We start from the raw sequence: 22,921 nt of genomic DNA on the forward strand, positions 1-22,921 counted from the left end.
CCAACTCCACATGTGCCTTGGCAAAGTTTTCGTACACTCTGTGGGAGTGCATTCCAATGGCGGCAGAGCACATACCAGAAGGGGACAAAAGGGAAGGATTCCTAGCCATTGTTAGAGATGGAAAGGAGGCCATGCAGGAATCCCTTCAATCTGGATTGGACACTGCAGATAGTGTGAGTAGGTCCATGGTACTAGCACGGTAATGCGCAGATTTGCGTAGTTACGGTAGTCGGGTTTCGCACCAGACGTACAGAACCATCTTCTGAACATGCCCTTTGACGGGTCTCACCTTTTTGGCAGCAAGGCTGACGAGAGCCTTGAGAGGTTGCAGACCTCTAAAGCAGCTGCCAAGTCTTTAGGAGCTGCTATTAAGCAACCTCAGCCTTTTCATGCGCCAGGACAATCTTGGAGGGGACGATCCTATCGTTACCACTCCTTATATGAAAAGGCGATAGGAATGGCTAGTCAAAGGGGCCAGAAAAAGGCCACTTGAGGTGGACGAGGAAAATATGCAAGACCAACTCCAGCTGCAGTCTCTTTGCAATCAGCGGCTGCAGCAACCGCCACAAAACCGCTTTAAGAACTTGCATCACAAGACACCAGTGGGAGGCAGGCTGTCGCAGCATCTGCAAGAATGACAAGCCATTACTTCAGATGTCCCAAGGTTACTGCCTTCCCTTTCTAACGCAACCTCAAAGCAATCCACCAGGGAGACACCTTTTGAAGTTTTCAGACCCGCTCCTGCAGCAGGATGTTATCCCTGCTGGAGAAAGGTGCTATAGAACCAATACCTGTAGTGAAGAGAAACAAGGGATGGTACTCCCCTTATTTTTTGATCCCCAAAAAGGACAGAGGACTGAGACCCATCTTGGACTTAAGAGGCTTGAACAAGCTCCTCAGAGAGGACAAGTTGAAGATGGTTACTCTTTCTCAGATCCTTCAGGCTCTCCAACTTCAGGATTGGTTGGTGTCATTGGACCTCCAGGATGCTTATTTTCATGTGCCAATTCATCTCAAACACAGAAAATACCTGAGGTTCGTAGTTGGCGACTCACACTATCAGTATCGAGTCCTGCCATTCGGATTGACCTCCGCCCGAGGGTCTTCACCAAGTTAATGGTAGTGGTTGCAGTGCACCTCAGGAGAGGGGGGATTCACGTTTACCCCTACCTGGACGATTGGTTGATCAGGGCACGTTCTGCCGAACAAGCACTGGATCATCTGAAAGTCACCTGCCACTTCCTCCACAAACTGGGCTTCTCCCTCAAGGTGACAAATGACACCTTCCCAACAGCTCCAGTACATAGAGGCTGTATTAGACGCATCCTTGGGAAAGTGCTCGCCTCCCAAGTCGAGGGCTCAAGACATTCTTCAGATGGTTTCCAAATTCCAAAATGCCCAAAATCTCCAGGCCTACGACTTCTTAAGGTTACTCGGCCTCATGGCATCCTGCATCTTCCTAGTGCCAGAGGCACGCCTGAGGATGACATCCCTTTAATGGGCTCTAAAGACTCAATGGTCCCAGTTCTCAGTCAAATGACAGATTTTCTTCAGATTCCGAACAAGGTTTGGCAGGATCTTGTGGTGGACTGGCACAGAGAATATCTTAAAAGGAGAACAGTTTTGGAAACCATGGCCGGAGATTATAGTAGTGACGGACGCCTCACTCATGGGGTGGGGAGCTCATGCCAACGATCTGACAATCGGCGGTCGCTGGTCTCCATCGGAGTCCAAACTACACATCAACCTTTTAGAGCTGAGAACAATCAGACTAGCGCCTGAAGGCTTTTCTACCATCTGTCAGAGGAAAAAATGTCTTGATAATGACGGACAACACAGTGGCCATGCATTATCTAAACAAAAGAGGAGGTGTAGGGTCACTACCTCTGTGCAGAGAGGCAATGCAGCTCTGGTATTGGGCAATTCAAGAAGGGATCTCCTTAACGGCAGTACATCTAGTCGGGGAGGAGAATATGACGGCGGACGCCCTGGGCAGGCAGAGCATGGTGTCCCACGAGTGGGAACTGGCTCAGGAAGCCATTCAAGAGATCTTTGCCTTTGGGGAACCCCTCAAGTAGACCTATTTACAACGGAATGAACTGGTCAAGGGAATTTCCCCCAAGAGGAGCCCTAGGAGATGCGTTTGTGGTGGAGTGGAACTTCCCACTATTATACGCATTCCCACCATTCCTCAGGTCATCAGGAGACTGAGACTGTTCGGAAACCGCATGATCCTAATTGCCCCGGATTGGCCCAGGAGAACAATCTGTCCATCTGTGCCCCGGTACGTCTTCCTCAGAGAGAGGACCTTCTCTCACAAATGGAGGGTCAGGTTCTCCATCCAGAGGACAAGATTCTCAACCTTCACCCTTGGTATCTGAAAGGCTGAGATATAAGGATTGGGACATTCCAGATGATGTCATGGAAGTGTTGCTTTCGGCAAGAAGACCAGCAACAAAATCTGTATGCCGTTGGAAAAAGTTTTGCAACTGGTGCAGAGAAAAGAATGTTGATCCTTTTCTATGTTCTATCCCGGAAGTACTGTCCTTCCTCTTGTCCCAAGCACATAGACCATTAAAGGTTATCTTGCAGCGCTTTCCATCTTCAAGCGCTCGTCAGAAGAATGCTCCTATTTCAAAATTCCTTTAGTAGTACAATTTTTAAAAGGACTCACCAATGTGTTTCCTCCTTACCCTTTCCAAGTACCAATTTGGGATCTTAATCTGGTTCTAAAATTCTTAATGTGTGCCCCCTTTGAACCCTTGCACACTTGTCCATTAAGATTACTGACATGGAAAACAGCTTTCCTAGTTCTCTAACATCTGCAAGAAGAGTGAGCGAATTGCAGGCACTGTCTTCTGGGCCACCCTATACTGTGTTCCATAGGGACAGAGTGGTATTAACGGTTAAACCCTCATTTTTACCTAAAGTTATGTCCGATTTTCATTTGAATAAGAAGAATGTTCTACCCGCATTCTATCCTCCACCTCATCTAGGAAGAGGAAAGATTGCACAGGTTGGATCCGAGAAGAGCTCTAAGCTTTTACATTTCTAGGCTTTCCAAGCTTAGAGTGGATAATCAACTTTTCATTGGCTAGACCGGAAGGAAATTTGGGTCAATTGGTGTCAAAACAAACCATATCATGTTGGATTGTGTTTTGCATTTCAGAATGCTATAGATTAGCGGAGAAAGACCCACCAGAAGGCTTAAGGGCCCATTCCACCAGAGGCATTGCCTCTTCCACAGCCCTTCAGAGAGGTGTTCCCATAAAATCCATTTGTGAAGCAGCAACTTGGTCTATGCTGCATACTTTTTCAAAATTCTATAGTCTGGATGTTTCCCAGTCTAAGGAGCTGAATTTTGGTAAAGCAGTACTATATTCAGCCATTTAAGGGTATCAAGATAATCTACTCCCTCCTCCAGAGAATTATCCATACTGCTTTGGGAGTCTATCTAAGATGAGGAATATGTTGGAGGACACAATCCACTCGAAGAACAAGTTACTTACCAACTGGTAACGTTCTTTCGATTGGATGTTCCTCCAACGTATTCCTCATCGCCCTCCCAGCCTACCCCTCTGTAGATTTTTCCGGGTTATTGACACTTCAACTCTCGCAAGGCTAACACCTGACTACCGGCACAATCTACACAGTAGAACAAAAGTGAGGGGAAAAAACAGAACTGAGGCCAACGGGCGCCACATGTGCTACTTGTATACCCGATGACGTCACGCTCGACGGAGGCCGTCGAGGGACCATCGACTCGACGACATCGATGCGTGGGCGCCCTCTGCTGAAAATAAAAAAAAATTTCCGAAGCAGCTAAAGCTGGATGGAATATATCTTAGATGAGGAATACATTGGTGGAACATCCAATCGAAAGAACGTTACCAGTTGGTAAGTAACTTTTTCTTCTCTCTTTGTAAATACTAACTCACACAAACACTGCTTGGGTACTGGGACGAGGAGGCCATCAATAACACAGAAGACAGACTAGAAGAAGAAACATGGGAAATCTAGTTGTTGGCCTCGTTGCTATGGAGCCGGGAACTTTAAAATTGGCTCAGCTGTGAGGAAGGTAGAACGGCCCAGAGAGAAGACAGGGGAGAGAAGAGAGTTTCCCATAGAAGCGCTTGAAGGAGAGTTCCAGGGCAGACATAGTGGTGGCAGGAATGCTCCTTCCCAAGACGCTGGGATGTTTGGGGGGCGTGGTCTGGTGCAACGAACGAAAGGGGCTTCCTGGCAGTCTATTTTATTTTAAAATATTTTTATTGGCATTTATAATTCCATATAGTTGCTTTCTAGTTGCCTCATTTAATTGCTGATGATTCTAATGCACTCATAACAGTAACCAAGCAAACAATACCATAACAACAACAAACTGTCTCTACGTTTGCAGGCACCTTTGTGACACTAATCGGGTCGTATTGTGTAGTGCACAGGTGTATCGGACGCCTTGAGGAACCTGATCCTAGGGGCGGGAGTGCCTGTGGATACATGTCTTCTCCACCTTCCATGTCCTGACACCACTGCTTCAAGAACCCCATATTAATTCACTGTGGCTTATCGTCCGATGGGTGAAACGTGTCCCAAATCAACGCTTTCCACGCTTAGTATGTAGGACTTACATCGCTCCCTGCCCTGGACACCCCCTCCCCCACACTCTAGTTTCAGCCTCAGCCCAGTGTTCTAGTTCTTTCAGCCATCTAGTGTATTGTGGGCCCGCCGGTGCCTTCCATGTCATTGCAATGGATCTCTTAGCTAGTATGCATACCATGTCCATACATTTAACAACATGACTAAATGTACTTATCCTTGGGTAGGCTCCTAACAAGCATTCCATTGGCGTCCAGTTATATCTCACTATTCCAGCATGCCTACAAGCATGTTCTTTTCTGGCCCTAAAGCGTATGTTCAGGCACCTCCAGAACATGTGCAGCATCCCTGCTTCGCTCGAACCGCACCAGGGGCATAGCTGGCGTGTTTTACTGCTGAAGCTAGCTATTCCGCTTGGGGTCATGTATGTCCGGTATAAAACGTTCAACTGTATCAGCCTAAACCTGGCGTGTCTAGACACTTCCCAAGGAAACATCAATATTCTCGCTGGCAGTCTAAGGCAGAGCTGAGGAAGCAGTGCGGCACAGAGCAAAGGTACCGGGAGCGTCGGAAGGACTCCCGAAGGCTCATTGGTGCAGGACCGCTGACTGCAGACTATCGGAGCTCCAACAACAGAAGCTGCAGGGATGCCAAGAAGCTGTGGAAGCTGTTCACCCGAGAGAACCAGCGCAAGCCAACTGCGAGCGGAGAAGAGTCTCTGGAAAACCGTACATAGCAGAAAGCACACTGTGACAAGATTGGTGATTCCGCCTCTGTGAAAAAGGGGCCACAGTCACGGTAGATGGGCGGCACAATGGAAAAGATTTGGAATTTTTATCAGAATTGAAGATATGCAAATCCCAATGTGGAATCATAATGAGTACATTAAGAAACCATGAAAGCACGCATTGTTAGGAATTAAGAGTTGAATGATCAAGCATTGCTAAGAGTTGAATAAGTAAGCATTGCCAAGAGCCAAGAATTAGGGCGAAAACAAAGATTCTTGTAACAATCTATTTGCAAAAGGAACCTGGGAGAAGGACATGGGAGAAGGACACCAGGTGTGATAACTAAGAACTGACACAGTGAATCAGCTTCCTAGCAGGAGAGTGTACTGCGAAGCTTATGAGGAAACGTACAAAAGAACTGTGACAATAATTGGGTTTCCTAGCAGGAGAGAGTACTGGGAAGTCTGTGGGTTCTATAATTGAACACGTGAATGATGAGCAAAAAAGTAATAAATCAAGCTCCCAAGACTTTTGAAAGGAGATTAAGTCAAGCCTCATGGTGAAGTTGAAACTGTGGCAAGATATTCATGAGACAGATGCAAGTTAAGATGTGTCGGTTTCATGTCCTGTAATGGGTGGACCCTGTGCTCTGACAACCGCTCCTGGACCGAGCACATCCACCTAAGGAAAAGCCACTTTGTGATTGTTGTGTCTTTATAAAGATAGAGGATGAACATCTGTGTGAACTGCAATGGAGGAACTGAACTTTGTTTTGGAACGTTGAAGATCCCAAGGAAAAGTGTTTTTGTGGAATCTTGAAAGACTTGAAAGCTTGAGGAAGCGATCCCCTCTGTTGGAACTTGAACAGTTTTAATCTTGGTAAGGGAGAACCCTTTTCCATTTAGGAGCTGGAAGAAGCTCTGAACTTTCATTTTGAACACATTTCATTTGATGCTGACATCCCTTCACATTGTATACAATTAGCTGTGAGGGCAAGTATAGGTTTTGGGCACAGACAGCTATTTGATTTGGACTTCCTGACACAGGCTATCCTTAGTGTCAGCTAGGTAGGGAAATCCTACCTTAGTATAGGGCATGTTACGCCTTCTTCCTACCATCTATTTATTTGAATAAAAGTTTGTAGCCCAAACTTCAGTCAGTTGTCTGTGTCTGCTTCATGATGCCTTCACAATTTACATTTTAAACCGTTGAGACTGCAGGTAAGGTCAGTGGGAAAACCATACCCCTTTACATTTTTGGACTGTAATATAAAACCAGAGAAAAGGACAAGGAAGAAATGTGCCCTTTGGAGAGTGCAGAATCATAACAATCCTAAAGAAGCAGGAAGACCGAAAGTAAATACTTGGCAGGTTACTATCCCAAGTATGGTTACTATCCCAAGTATATACCGGTGATACAAAGGCATAGAGCTTGTCGGGAGAGTATACAAAGGCTGTCAGTAGAATTGAGAGCAACACTATAAAGACTGTCAAAGGGAAGGGAAATAAACCCTTTCAGCTGTTTGAAACATTTTCTTTGAAGCACCTTGATTTTCTTGTTGGAACTTTTATTTTGGAATTACAAAGCAAGGTTGCAGGTGGCCAGCCAAGAGAAATGTACCTTTTCACCTTTTATTGAGTTAAGATTGTGAGGGTCAGGTTAGCATTTTGGACACGGGACGTAGAACTTTATTATTTTCTTCATTCTGACATAGACACTAGTTGGTTTTGTTGAGACAGGGAAACCCTTCAGAGTTGAGGAAAGATAGGAATTTCTCCAACCCCTCCCCCTGTTTTACTTTTAATAAATGTGTAGAAACCAACTTAACCACTCCTGTGTCTGTCTCCTGTCTCCACACCCTTACAATGCATGTACATGTGTATATTTTGGGAATGCATTTGTTAATGTTTTCTGGGCATTAAATATTCGGCTTTAGGGGAATTTCAAATAAGCGTGCAAATCTATAAAACATACCAATGATGCAGAACTATATTTAAAGGCCAGTATCTTTATTTCGAGTGGATTGTGTTCTCCAACGTATTCCTCATCTTAGATATGTATTCCATCCAGCTTTGCTGCTCTTCGGAAATTTTTTCGGCAGAGGGTGCCGTGCGTCGATGTCGATGGTCCCTCGAAGGCCTCCGTCAAGGGTGACGTCATCGGGTGTATAAGTAGCACGCGCGGCGCCCGTTGGCCTCAGTTCCGGTTTTACGAAGTATAGGTTGCTTCGGACATTCAGCGCGCCTCGAGTTCTGTGAAGGATAATAAATAATAACAAACGAAATATGTCCTCGTCATCGACGCCGACCACGACCCCGAGATCGGGATTCAAAAAGTGCAAGTTGTGCGGCACAAAAATGTCGATCACGGACCCGCACCGAGAGTGTTTGTGGCGCCTCGGAGAAGGCCATGACATGGAGGCCTGTACGAAGTGTCAGGCGATGACGGGGAAGGCCTTGCGAGAAAGGAGAGGAAAGCTTACAGGTAGTCGAATAACCGATCGTAAAGCCTCTAGCGTCAAGTCGAGATCCCGTGAGGAGAAATCTCCTCGACGCAAAAGGCATCGATCTAGGTCCCGAAGCGATTCCAATCGCTCGTCGTCTTCATCAAAAAAATCGAAGGAACGACGCCACAGGTCTCCCTCCACCTCGTCGTCAGACGAGTCTCCGAAAAGGATGAAATGCCCCACGAAACATTCGTCTTCCAAAGAGTGGGAAGCATTCAGGGTCAAAATGATGGAGGTGTTTGAGAAAGCGAAGCCTCGGTCCGCGCCTTCTTCGGATGCCGGCCGAGAGCGTCGTCGCTCCTACATTCGCGCGCCCTCGAGTCTGGGTTATCGAAAAAGGAAGGATGGGCAACCTTCCAGGACGCCGAGCGAAAAACGCTCGAGCCGACCGTTCGAGGTCACCGACGCAGTCCGAGACCCATCACACCTCGAAGGGAAAATCTTCGAAAGACCGCCTCGACGCCCTCGATGCAGACCCTGTCGACGACCACTATGTCCGCGACACCGTCGACGCCCTTATCGACGTTGACGCCGAAACCCTCGGCACCAAAGGCTCCAGCCAAGCCAGGAAAGCCAGAAAAAGAGAAGGATAAGGTTACAAAACCTGTAATTACCTCAGAGCCCGGTACTACACCTCTTCCTCCTCCTCTCCCAAAGAAGGTTTTCAAGCCTCTCCCCAGGAAGGAGTTTTTCAAATCCCTGACCTCAATTTTTAAGGAGCAGAAGAGATCTGATGAGGAAAATGTACCTTTTGGGCTAGAATATGGCACCCCAAATGTCCCAGAATGCTTGATCTCAGAGGAAAGCAGAGTGAGGGATTTGGTGGAATCTTTACACAATGCAAGTGGCATTGACACACCTCCTGATTATGACTTTGGCAGACCAGAACCAGGAGAGCATGCCAGTCCATCATACCGTCAATTAATGACAAAGGTAGTAGATTACTTAGGATGGGCTAGACCACCAGCCCAATTCATCCAAGATGATTTAACAGATATATTGGACCATGGTCCCACCGAAGACCCAGTACTACCCTTTCATGTAGCCTTGCAAAACAGGGTGGCCAAGAATTGGGAAACTCCGGATTCTATTCCTCCTGTAAATAAATCCCTCACCTCAAAATACCGCCCGGCCAGTAGCGACCCCGGCTATCTGTCAAAACATCCAACTCCCGAGAGTCTGGTCATACAGGCAGCCACAGCTTCTAACAAACTTGCATACCCTTCTATCCCTCCAGACAGGGACGATAAGCGTGTGGATGGCTGGGCGCGGAAGGTATTTTCAGCTGGGGGTATGGCTTTAAAATCTGCCAACTCCACATGTGCCTTGGCAAAATTTTCATATACTCTATGGGAGTGCATCGCAATGGCGGCGGAGCACATACCAGAAGGGGAAGAAAGGGAAGGGTTCCTAGCCATCGTTAGAGATGGTAAGGAAGCCATGCAGTAATCCCTTCAATCTGGATTGGACACTGCGGATAGTGTAAGCAGGTCCATGGGCACTAGCACAGTAATGCGCAGATTTGCGTGGTTAGCGAAGTCTGGTTTTGCACCGGACGTACAGAACCGCCTTCTGAACATGCCTTTTGACGGGTCTCACCTTTTTGGCAACAAGGCTGACGAGAGCCTTGAGAGGTTGCAGACCTCAAAAGCAGCTGCCAAATCTTTAAGAGCTGCTATTAGGCAACCTCAGCCTTTTCGTGCACAAGGACAATCTTGGAGGGGACGATCCTATCGTTACTACACCTCATATGGAAAGGCGAGAGGAATGGCCAGTCAAAGGGGCCAGAAAAAGGACACTCGCGGTGGACGAGGAAAACTTGCAAAGCCAGCTCCAGCTGCAGCCTCTCTGCCATCAGCGGCTGCAACATCCGCCACAAAACCACTTTGAGGACTTGCATCACAAAACACCTGTAGGAGGCAGGCTGTCACAGCATCTGCAAGAATGGCGAGCCATTACTTCACCTGTTTGGGCTCTAGAAATAATAGCCCAAGGTTACTGCCTTCCTTTTCCAACGCCACCTCAAAGCAATCCACCAGGGAGACACCTGTTGAAGTCTTCGAACCTGCTCCTACAGCAGGAAGTTCTAACCCTGCTGGAGAAAGGTGCTATAGAACCAGTACCTGCAGCGGAGAGGAACAAGGGATGGTACTCCCTGTATTTTTTGATACCCAAAAAGGAAGGAGGACTGAGACCCATCTTGGACTTAAGAAACTTGAACAAGTTCCTCAGGAAGTTCAAGATGGTTACCCTTTCTCAGATCCTTCAGGCCCTTCAACTTCAGGACTGGTTGGTGTCATTGGACCTCCAGGATACTTATGTTCATGTGGCGCTTCATCTCAAGCACATAAGATACCTGAGGTTCGTAGTTGGAGACTCACACTATCAGTTTCGAGTCCTGCCATTCGGATTGACCTCCGCCCCGAGGGTCTTCAAGTTAATGGTAGTGGTGGCAGCGCACCTCAGGAGAGGGGGAATTCATGTCTACCCCTACCTAGACGTTTGGTTGATCAGGGCGCGTTCTGCCGAGCAAGCACTGGATCATCTGAAAGTCACCTGCCACTTCCTCAAGACACTCTTCAGATGGTTTCCAAATTCCAAAATGCCCAAAATCTCCAGGCTTATGACTTGTTGCTCGGCCTCATGGCATCCTGCATCTTCCTGGTGCCAGAGGCACGCTTGAGGATGAGATCCCTTCAATGGGCTCTAAATGATATGATATGATATTTTATATCGCGCCCATACACAGGTGTTTCAGAGAGCTAAAGACTAAAGTGGTCCCAGTTCTCGGGTCAAATGACAGATCTTCAGATTCCGAACAAGGTCCGACAAGATCTTCTATGGTGGACCTGTACAGAGAACATCCTAAAAGGAGAACCTTTTTGGCAACCATGGCCGGAGATCACAGTAGTGACGGACGCCTCACTCATGGGGTGGGGAGCTCATGCCAACGATTTGACAATCAACGGTCGTTGGTCTCCATCGGAGTCCAAACTACACATCAACCTTTTGGAGCTGAGGGCAATCAGACTGGCGCTGAAGGCCTTCCTGCCATCTGTCAGGGGAAAGAATGTCCTGATAATGACGGACAACACAGTGGCCATGCATTACCTAAACAAGAGGTGGTGTGGGGCCACTACCTCTGTGCAGAGAGGCAATGCAGCTCTGGTATTGGGCCATTCAGGAGGGGATCTCTTTAACGGCAATTCATCTAGCCGGGGAAGAGAATATGACGGCAGATGCTCTGAGGAGACAGAGCACGGTGTCCCACGAATGGGAACTGGCTCAGGAAGTCATTCAAGAGATCTTCGCCCTTTGGGGAACCCCTCAAGTAGACCTATTTGCAACTGGTATCAAACGAAAATGCGAAAGGTATTGCTCAAGGGAATTTCCCCCGAGAGGAGCCCTGGGGGACGCGTTCGTGGTGGAGTGGAATTTCCCACTATTGTATGCGTTCCCTCCGATTCCCGTCATTCCTCAGGTCATCAGGAGGCTGAGACGCTTCGGGAGCCGCATGATCCTAATTGCCCCGGATTGGGCCAGGAGAACGTGGTACTCGGACCTTCTAGACATGTCCATCTGTCCTCCAGTACGTCTTCCTCAGAGAGAGAACCTTCTCTCTCAAATGGAGGGTCAGGTTCTCCATCCAGAGGTCAAAACGCTCAACCTTCATCCTTGGTATCTGAAAGGCTGAGATACAGGTATTGGAACCTTCCAGATGATGATATGGAGGTGTTGCTTTCGGCAAGAAGGCCAGCAACAAAGTCTCTATACCGTTGCCGTTGGAAAATGTTTTGCAACTGGTGCAGAGAAAAGAATGTCGATCCTTTTCTATGTTCTATTCCGGAAGTACTATCTTTCCTTCTAACCCTAGCCACATAGAGGTCTGAATATTTGAACAATAAAAGGTTGCCTTGCGGCACTTTCCATTTTCAAGCGCTCGTCGGAAGAATGCTCCTACTTTAAAATTCCTTTGATAATACAATTCTTAAAAGGACTCACTAATGTGTTTCCTTCTCACCCATTTCAAGTACCGATTTGGGATCTCAATTTAGTCCTAAAATTATTAATGTGTGCTCCTTTTGAGCCTATGCACACATGTCCATTAAGATTACTAACATGGAAAACTGCCTTCTTAGTTGCTTTAACATCAGCAAGAAGAGTGAGCGAATTGCAGGCACTGTCTTCTGGGCCACCCTATACTGTGTTCCTTAAGGACAGAGTTGCGTTGAGGGTAAAAGCATCATTTTTACCGAAAGTAATATCTGATTTTCATTTAAGTCAGAAAATTGTTTTACCCGCATTATATCCTCCACCCCATCCTTCTAAGGAGGAGGAAAGATTACACAGGTTGGATCCAAAAAGAGCTTTAAGCTTTTACATCTCTAGACTTTCCAGACTTAGAGTGGACAATCACTGTTTATAGGTTACACAGGAAGGAAACTGGGTCAATCAGTGACAAAACAGACAATTTCACGCTGGATCGTGCTTTTGCATTTCAGAATGCTACAGACTAGCACAAAAAGACCTACCAGGGGGGCGTGGCCAGCAGCTGTGCAATGCGGACGTGAGCTCCTGGAGCTCCCGCGACCGCTGCATATATCCTGAAAAAATAGCCTGCTATCTGCGTGATATTTGCTTATTAAAACAACTCTGCTGTGAGCGGCACACTCAGCGAGAAGATACGCCGAAAATAAACATTGCGACTGCCCTCCGGCGAGAACTGGATTGCTGTGAAGATCTGTGAAGGTGACGGCGGGCGAGAAACAAGATGGCCGCGATCTGTGACTCGGACCTGTAGCACTGCGTGTGTGGAGAGAACCGTGCAACCCATCCGAGCCGCCACCTCTGTGGCACCAGAGGGACTGAATTTCGCTCCGAACTGAGCGCTCGGACTGCTCTTTGCAGCGTCTCCCGAAAGAGCTAGACTGCAATCATCCGGCCAAAGGAGTCGCCCGCTCTGATCGGGAGTCCCTTACATGGTGACAGGGAACTGTGATACGCGGCAAGGTGTTCCGGTGAGTGGAATAAAACGGTTCTAAACTCTGACCCGCTCGACGGGGTGTGGGAGAGGGGTGCCTGTTCCTACCACCTCCGCCCCCCCGAGTGATGCCATAGGGGTGCCCTGTGCCCCCTGGAACCATGACCTAGGGGACGACACAGGAGCGTGTTGTGCCTGCCACCTGGGATTTGGAGCGCGGGCTCCCTACAATCTGCACTCCCTGGCATATATACTGGACTGGTGATTATCACGCTTCCAGCGGAGTGCACTAACAGCATAGGGAAGTGCGGCGCCCTCTCCCTCCCGCACTCTACGGCCTGAAACAACCTAATAGACCTAACTCTCCCTCCTTAAACACAAAAGGAGAGCTCCACCTCTACAACCCCTCTGTGAACCGACTTCTCTGCGGTGTGGTGTGCACTAGACCCTAACCCCAAGGGTATACACTGGCATACCACAGGAGACCCCTCCAGGCCGCGCACTGTGTGGACTGGCACCCTTTATGGTGCTAAAGTGCCACCATATGGTTTTTCACAATATAATAAGGCAACACTCTGACCTGCAGTGCACGTGCGGGCTTCACCCCCTGCCTATCCACTCCTCTCTGCAGATGTCCTATGCCTGAAGGGACCGCCAGTACACCAGATAAGTGCAGAGGATTGGTGGGATCTAGCTGTAACTTTCTCGAGCTGTGGGAGTGTTCTGCTGCAGCCCAGATCAGGCTGTGGGGGGCATGTAACAAAGGGGCACAGCTACGCTCAGACCGCGACTTGGGACACGAAGCCCCGATGCAGCCCATACACATCCGTACTGCGGGAAGGCTCGTTTAATATAACTGTAAACACAGGTTTGACACCCGGTCTATCATCGCCTTATGGTCTGCCGTAGAAGGGGTGTCGCTTGCATTCCCTCCCATCTCGGGAAGAGGTGGCTCCTCAACATTGACAGTGTGCAACAGAGCGGATATTGCCCTCTTCGATACCCCTGTGTGGCTGGCCTTCGTGTGGTGGACAGAATTCCGGATTGGGGAGCGTACCTGCGGGTACAGGCAGCGACCATGGGGAAGGACAAGCCCAGGAGGCCTACCACACAAAACAGAATTGATCAGTACACGGTTCCCCCATCTCAATCCTTCGAATCCCAACCGCTGCCTTCTGAGGAGGTGGACTCTGCACTGGCACTTTCCCTGAGGGAGGTCATGGCAGCCATAGCAGACTCCCGCTCATCAATGGAGCAGAAGATGGATGGAATAAGTCTGGATGTATCCCTCCTCCGACACGATTTGCAAAAGCTGTCAGCACGTACGGGTGTGGCAGAACAGCGCCTCTCCACCACGGAGGATGGGCTACATACCGTACAGCAACAACTCCAAGAGGTCTCTGCCAAGCTCAAGCTCCTGGAAGCTAGGGTCGAGGACGGGGAGGGTAGATCCAGGCGCAACAACATTCGGATTCTTGGCATTCCCGAGAAAGCCGAAGGACCATGTATGGAGCTTTTCCTGGAGCAGTGGTTGTTTGATCTATTTGACCGGAAATCCTTTTCCAAATTCTTCTCTGTAGAAAGGGCACATCGAATGCCCACAGGAAGACCCGTGCCTGGTGCCCCCCCAAGATAAAGTTGCTGAACTATCGTGATCGTGACACACTGTTGAACCTGGCACGAACTAAAGGCACAATCACCTTTAGTGGCTCCAAGATGGCCTTTTTCCCAGATTACACGAAGGAGGTGCAGAAAGCGAGGCAATCCTTTGAAAAGCTTAAAAGCAACTGCAAGCGTTGGGGGTCAAATATGGCCTGCTTTTCCCTGCCCAGTTGAAAATATACCATAAAGGTACAACAGTCAACTTCAGTGACCCTAATGAGGCCTGGCGGTGGGCAGAGCAGCACATTGAGGGAGACTGGTTGGCACCTCGTTCGCACAGGGGTGGGAGATCTAGACCTCCGGTGGATCAACACCCAGCGCTGGAACAGCAACCCTTACTGGAACGAGCAGAGTACGAGCAGAGTACGAGGTGGACTGACCCCCGCCCTGATCTCCAGCGCAGAATCAGACTTCGCCGGCGTGCACGAAACTGAATTTGAGACTAGGCAGTGCAAATTACTGCGATTCACGTAAGGCGCTCACATCTTCGCAACGTGGCTAGCGGTGGCACACTGCCCACGCGTTTGGGGAAAGTCGATAACCCTCCACCCCTCTCCCAATTTCTTTAGAGTATACGCACTTGGGAACTGTTAAACTGACGCTCTACTTCTTATGAACGCCAGCATTGTTGGGGCGACAGGTACTTCGAGTTGGGGTGGAGTATGGGGAGGGGGGAGGATGGGGATAGTTGGGAAAGGTTCTATGTTGACCCGCAAGGAATGCATCTTCGCATGCTCCGAGGGTGGTTACGGTTCCTAGTTAAACGAGGGCACAGCATGTCCAGTCAACTATGCCATCACCAATTAACGCATGCACCATGGTTCATCAGCATACAAGGGGAATTCAGCTTCCCAAGCATCTGCCCGAGCCTTATGTAAGATCGCTAAAAGGCACCTATGCAAACTCAATTGAGGCCGACTGATCGCCCCAAGTCTCTCAGGGTTTTCACCTGGAATGTAAATGGGATGGGCTCCGCCATTAAAAGACGCCTGGTCAAACAGGTACTCAGTAGGCATTCCCCCGATGTGGTTCTTCTGTCCGAGACACACCTGGCGGGGTCACACTGCTCTCTTTTCCAGCGTACCAATTACAGAACCGCCTTTCATGCGGGATACACAATGGGGACAAGGGGCACTCTCATTCTCATACACAAACGCATCCCCTTTGTCCTGCAGCACTTGGAACAAGACCCGCGGGGTCGATATGTGTTCATCCTGGGAATGATGTGGGGCGAGACGGTGGCTTTTGTGTCAATATATTCCCCATCTGGTCTGGGACAGGAGCTGCTAGATGAACTGACCACCCTTATAGGTAGCCACCAGCCGAATAGATGGTTTCTGGGGGGGGGGGGGATTTTAATGATGTCATGTGCAATGCCATAGACCGCACTCATCTTCGACAGCGCAACCCTGGGGCCCCTACGAAATTACATAATTTTGCATCTGCTCTGGGTCTCCGAGATGTGTGGCGCGAACTGCACCCAGATACTAGGGGGTACTCATTCCACTCTGGCGCTCACGGTTCCCTCTCCAGGCTAGATTATCTTTTTCTCCCGTATACAGACCTTCACCGGGTAACCTCAGCAGACCTACTCCCCCGGGGCGTCTCGGACCATTCACCTCTGCTGGTGGAGGTGCGGTTACAGGGAGCATCCCCCCCCCTAGAACTTGGAGACTGAATAACTACTACTTGGGTTTCCCTGAACTGATAGACCGACTTGTCAAGGTCTCTACTGAGTACTTCGAGATAAACGATAATGGGGAACACGACCCGTTGGTGTTGTGGGAGGTCCATAAGACTGTCCTGCGGGGTGCATTAATCTCCTGGGTAGCGTACAAACGGAAAGAGAAACTCCAGAAAATAACAGAGGCGTAGAGGGAGATGACCCAAAGGGAAAACGAATACGTCCTTGACCCATCCCCCCAAACCCAATCGTCTCTCAAACGAGCCACCGAGCGCCTCCACAATTTAATGCTTGATAACGCCAAACAGGCCCACTGGGACACTAGGGCTAGAATTTATGAGCATGGGGACAGAACCGGCAAAATGCTGGCTTGGTTGGAGAGGAGGGACGAGGGGAGGGGCTATGTTCGGTAGATCGTCACCCCAGAGGGTGAGAGGTGCCGCTCGGATGCAGAGATAGCAGAGGCTTTTGCCCAATTCTATGCAGCATTATACCGGTCTCCGACCTCTGCGTTGGATCCAGCCCTTCTAAATGACATAACAATCCCATCGCTAACGGATTCTGACCTCTCGGAGGCCGAGGTGGCGGATGCTCTGGCACAACTGCAGGTAGGGAAAACGCTGGGCCCTAATGGGTTCCCGGTCGAATTTTGGCAGAAGCTGGGCAGGGATAATATAACGTCCTCCCTTCACAAGATGCTACTGAGTGCCCGTGAGCAGGGCGCTCTCCCACCGGACCTTTGTAAAGCGACCACAGAGGTCATCCCCAAACCTGACAAACCCCAGGACAAGTGTGCCTCCTATAGGCCGATCTCGCTAATCAACGGCGAAGCGAAGGTCCTGGCCAAAATCCTAGCCCAAAATCCTAGCTAATAGGTTGCAACTAGTCGCCGACACCCTGATGCACCCGGACCAATGTGGCTTCATGCCTCACAAATCAACCCTAATGAACCTTCGCCGGCTCCACCTGGCACTAGAACGAGCTCCCATCATTAGCAGTCCACTAGCCCTTTTGGCGATCGATTTTGAGAAGGCCTTCGATTTGGTCCGATGGGATAGCCTGTGGGAAATTATGAGGCGCATGGGATTCGGAGATGGGTTTCTGGGTTGGCTGAAACTCCTGTACACAAACATCCAGGCGGAGGTCAGGGTGAATGGGTGGACCTCTCGTCCCTTCTGTTTGGGCAGGGGCATGCGACAGGAGTGCCCTCTATCTCCCCTCCTCTTCGCCCTTGCGATTGAACCACTTGCCCTATGGCTCCAGCAGAGTGCATCCTGGATTGGTTTTAGTTGGCCAGAGGGACAGGAAGATCGTATTTCCCTGTACGCGGATGACCTCCTGGTTTATCTGGGAGAACCTGCTCGGACATGCCCTATAGTGACCCAGATGCTCATCCGCTATGGGGAATTTAGTGGACTGAGTATTAATTGGAAAAAATCAGTCTTCTTTCCGGTGAACGGGGGAGAACAGACTTACCCTCGGGAGTGCCCGTACCGTATAGAGCAACACGGCTTCCGTTACCTCGGAATCTGGATAACTACAGATCTTACCAGCTATGCTGTACACAATCTCCAACCGATTATTGCTCGATTTTCCAATGACGTCCACCACTGGAAGCTTCTCCCCCTGACCCTCATGGGTAGAGCTGCACTCTTGAAAATGATGGCCTTTCCGCGTTTCCTCTACGCCCTTCAGAATGCCCCACTGCAGATCCCAAACTCCGATTTTGACCGGGTGGATTCCCTCCTCAGGGAACTTATATGGGGCGGGGGTCAAGCCCGTATAGCTCTGAGTACACTCCAGAGGTCGGTCTGGGAGGGTGGGATAGGGGTGCCCCGCCTTCAGACCTATTACTGGGCCTCTCAGCTAGCGGTGGTCAACGACCTGCTCCACGGGGACTGGGAGCTACCTCATATAAGAGCTGACATGGGGGCCACGCGAGACATGGATCCACTACACCTATTGTATCAACTCTCCCAGCGACTCCCTTCGCCAACCACTAGGACACATATCACTGCTATTTGGAAACAAGCACACGTGTTTGTGGGATGGGGAAACAAAATAACTGTGGCACAACCTCTATGGTGGAACGGCAACCTCAAAAAACTGGAGAAAATTGGACCGTGCCCACGTTGGGAGAGGGCGGGGATCACGAAGGTGGGTGATGTCTTGGTGGACGGGAAATTAGCCCCATTCGCGGACTTGCAACTCAAATTCCACCTTCCAGTTACTGAACACTTCCACTACATGCAAATGTCCCATGCCCTGAGAACCCGCTTATCGGCAGGGGATAATATTCTGAACTATACTCCGATAGACCGTAATATATTACCCAAGTCCATTCCCTCCAAATGCACCTCCATCCTCTATAACGCTATTACCTCCTTCGCTACCCCTGAACTAACCAGCCTGAAAGCTAAATGGGAGGGAGATGTAGGCGATATTGACCCTGAGGATTGGATCCAGGCACTGATGCACCCGCGCGAGGTGGCCATCTCTTCTAGGCTTAGGCTGGTGCAGCTTAAAATATTGCACAGAGTGTATTATCCTAGGACTGCATTGTATGGCTGGAGTAGAGCGACCAACCCGAACTGTCTCCGGTGTGGGGAGGAGGAGGGCACCTTCTTCCATTTACTGTGGTCGTGCCCCCGCATCCGTGTCTTCTGGGATGCCTGCTGCAGGAAGCTGGCCGAAGTACTCTCCATCACGATAGAACTGGACCCCAAGGTCCTAATCCTAGGAATACCGGGTGAGATCGAGCTTAATAAGTGGGAAAAATTGTTATTACACACAGCAGCGGCCCTGATGAAGCGTAACATTGCACAAAAATGGGGAGTGTCAGAGTCCCCGACGCCGGAACAATGGGCTCTGGATATGGACATATGTGCAATGGTTGAACACCGGGTTTACAACGCAAGAGGTTGCCCCACTAAGGCTTCTAAAATATGGGGGGCGTGGGAGGAGGGAGGGCCCTGATGCGCACGATCATTGGTGCGATACCTCTGGACATGGACATAATTGCTCACGGTTGGGCGGTAATGCAAATGGTGATATAAGTACTAATATTACTCTCTGAGTAGTCAATGTGGACTTGAAGCTGCTGTTGCCTCTTTTTCTATTGTTTTGTTTCTTGCTGTTGACGGTTTTGCCTATGTTATAAAACCCAATAAAAATGTCTTATCAAAAAAAAAAGAAAAAAAGCAAAAAGACCCACCGAAGGGTTAAGGGCTCATTCCACCAGAGGCATCGCCTCTTCGACAGCCCTTTAAAGAGGTGTTCCAATAAGATCCATTTGCGAAGCAGCAACTTGGTCTTCACTACACACCTTTTCAAAATTCTATAACCTGGATGCTTCCCAGTCTAAGGAGCTGACCTTTGGAAAAGCAGTGCTTTATTCCGCCTTCTAAGGGCATTGAAAAAATCTAACCCCTCCTCCAGAGAAATTATACAAAATACTGCTTTGGGAGTCTATCTAAGATGAGGAATACGTTGGAGTACACAATCCACTCGAAGGAAAAGTTACTTACCAACTGGTAATGTTCTTTCGTTTGGATGTTCCTCCAATGTATTCCTCATCGCCCTCCTAGCCCACCGCTATGTAGATTTTTCGGGGTATTGCCATCTCAAATCTCGCAAGGCTGATATCTGTCTGCCGGCACAATCTACACAGTACAAGATCAAAGATAAAAAGGGGAAAAACAGAACTGAAGCCAACGGGTGCCGCGCGTGCTACTTATACACCCGATGATGTCACCCTCGACGGAGGCCTTCGAGGGACCATCGACTCGACGACATCGACGCACAGCGCCCTCTGCCAAAAAAATTTCCGAAGAGCAGCAAAGCTGGATGGAATACATATCTAAGATGAGGAATATGTTGGAGGAACATCCAATCGAAAGAACGTTACCAGTTGGTAAGTAACTTGTTCTTTTGTCTGCTAATCACTCTTGTACTCTAGGTCCAACACCCATTACCTCTGCACAGCATACCCAGGCCTGTTATGTCATTTTCTAGTGTGTGTGACTATTTCATGGGTGTATATATAGTGATAAAAAGAGCTGATCTAAGGAGAGGTTGAGAGGCTGTTTATGGGAATCTAGCGGTAATGATTAGTGCTCGCCTTTATTTTATTCTCCATGCAACTTTTCAGCTGTCCAAAATGCTCTAGTCACTTCCTAGGTTTGGGGGTATTATGTCAACATAGAAGAAATGGTGTGGAGCATTGGAATAAGAGTACAAGATTTACTGTGCTGAGTAATGTGTACTTATTCACACTATATACTGTCCTTTATGTCTGAGCGGGATTAATAGTTGTACCATGATTTTTCCTTATAGTATTTAATTTGTCCTTGTCTCCATCTTTCCTTTCTAGCTCGGTGCATACTCTTCCTCATTATTTGGCTCATAACTGGTGGACGACATCATTTCTGGTTCTTGCCAAATCTGACCGCTGACGTTGGATTCATCGACTCATTCCGACCCCTCTACACACATGAATATAAGGGACCAAAAGCAGAGGTTAAGAAAGAAGAGAAAACAGAGGCCAAAAACCAACAAAAGTCTGACACTGATGAAAAGTCTGACCATGAGAAAAAAGAGGAGGAAGAAAAAGGAAAAGAAGCTGCAGAAGGCTCAGGAACGGATGGCTCAGGGGGTGAGAGGCAATCCGATACGGATAGTGACAGGAGAGAGGATGAGGGTTCCCAGCACAGTAGTGGAAATGGAAATGATTTTGAAATGATCACGAAAGAGGAACTTGAGCAGCCAACCGATGAGGAGGACTGTGGTGAGGAGGAAGAGGAGGAGGGCAACGAGAATGAAGATGATGATGAACAAAAAATAAAACCACCAGAAGAAAATCCTAAAGTTTAGATTTGGGACTAAATATGTGCAAATGGTTGGATTTTCTAAATTGGCTGATCTTGGAAATGTACATATAAACACAACATTTGTGAATTGTTATGTTTCTTTAAAATTCAGTAGATTTAAGAATGATCAAAATCATTTTCATTGCCAACTTATGTCAGTTTACATTTCTTTTAGAACAGAGCAGCACATAGATGTAAAATCTGTTTTCAATATTATGAAGACTGTCATCAGGACAACCTGTATTGATCATCTTTCATCGGCCATTTGCAAGTATCACCATTTTTTATTTTGCCACTTCTCTTCATCCCTCTCTGAGTTATGTGTCAGATAATGTTTTCAGATTGCCCCGGACATCAAGTGTGTACATCCGGCACTCAATACTGTTGCTCTTTTTGCAGTCAACCTCATAAAAGAACGTAAAATGTATGGTTGCTACAAACCCATTTTCTCCCTTTAAAATATATGTACATAATTTTAATAGGAGAAGGCAAACTTTTTGTATTGAAATATATTAATGGGTGCTGTGTCACTACAATTAATTGGTTATCCAATTATGTCACCATTCCCTCTGTTTTTGTCTGGCTGTCCTGTTTATGGAGCTGTAGTCTGTCTTAAATCCTAAACCCAATTACAAAATTTGTATTGAACCATGACATGCAACTCATCAGTACATCTTAACAATGTACTGCTGGATTTTAAATCTGCTGTAAATGCAGAATATATTTTGCCTTTTTAAAATACTTTTGTAGTTTTTCGCAGATGGATGTATTAGAAGGTTTGAGTGGTATGAATGACCAAGATTCAGACCATTTTAGATGTGGGCACTTTTCCTGTCAATTTTCCATCACCACATTTCGGTATCATAAAATCCTACAAAGCAGCGTTTATTATTGAAATGTTGTTGATATATTCAAAATTAACATCTTGCTGCATATGTGAATGCAGGTGATGCTGACTTGGCTGTAACATTTAAATTGATGAAAGCCCTGAAATTCATACTAATTTGTACATCAGGTTTAAAGGAAAGGTGTCATCCACAAAGAATATATAATTTACAGCCCATATTTCACATTATGGCTGTTTTACCATATTACAATTGTATTGTGTACATAATTAACAAATAAAGCAAACATTTTATTTTATTAGTTACTATTTAGAAGCCTGTTTATCAAAATATACATTTGTATAATTGAAGACATACCAGTGTGTTTCTCGTCATAAACCATGCAAAACATGTCTGTAAAAGAAAAGGAAAATGTTTTTGCAGCATCTGTTGTTTTGTGCCAACATTCCATGTATTTTAGCAAAATGACAAATAGTAAGCAACAGGCAAAGAGTAGTTCCCCCCCTCATTTCGAAGGGAGAAGGTGAATCAGTTTGTGCTTAATTAAGAGGCACCTGAATAGGAGCCGTGGAATGTCTTTGTTCAGAGATAAAAATGACATGAAAAGTTGCCCATCCAAAAGGGCGCAGTCAGAACATGTTTTTCGTGATCTGAAGTCGATGGCTTGGAATTAGTGTGTCACTAAATTTCCTTTTATTGTACATTTTCTTTGTGTACCAATGATTAACCATGCCTTGGGAAGGACACCTTATGTTAAGTTTTTCAAAGTGATGGCAAGTTCAGGCTTTGTAACCATTTTTATTGGTTCAATTATTTTTTGGCTACCTGAGGATCTAGATAAAATCTTTCTTTCAGCTGCAGTCAAAAAACTATGCTGGTGCTTGTTCTCCTTTGAATAATGAATACACACATCTTTAATTTGATTACTCAATCACAATTGTTTTTAATGGCATTGTTTTTTTTTACTTTGCAGATGTATTTTTTTTATGTGTGGTTGATACACATTTCAGAGAAGTGCTCAGTTGACATATTTGCAGAGGCTTTTGCGAAT

At 47.6% G+C, this 22,921-nt stretch overlaps 1 protein-coding gene across 2 annotated transcripts in view; it reads left to right on the top strand.

Annotated features, from left to right (window-relative positions):
* The window catches only part of SEC62 (SEC62 homolog, preprotein translocation factor), a 670,644-nt gene extending 648,473 nt beyond the window's left edge, over nucleotides 1–22,171 (top strand). Inside the window, exon 8 of one of the 2 annotated variants that reach the window (XM_069618540.1) lies at nucleotides 20,530–22,171. In XM_069618540.1, the coding sequence (XP_069474641.1) occupies nucleotides 20,530–21,029 (500 nt within the window). In that variant the 3' untranslated portion in view covers nucleotides 21,030–22,171. The remainder of the gene's footprint in view (nucleotides 1–20,529) is intronic. The other variant, XM_069618541.1, reaches the window with a different exon arrangement.
* The last annotated feature ends 750 nt before the right edge of the window (nucleotides 22,172–22,921 follow it).

Source organism: Ambystoma mexicanum, chromosome 10, assembly GCF_040938575.1.
Source record: "Ambystoma mexicanum isolate Mex_15411 chromosome 10, UKY_AmexF1_1, whole genome shotgun sequence".
NCBI classification, from domain to species: Eukaryota; Metazoa; Chordata; class Amphibia; order Caudata; family Ambystomatidae; genus Ambystoma; species Ambystoma mexicanum.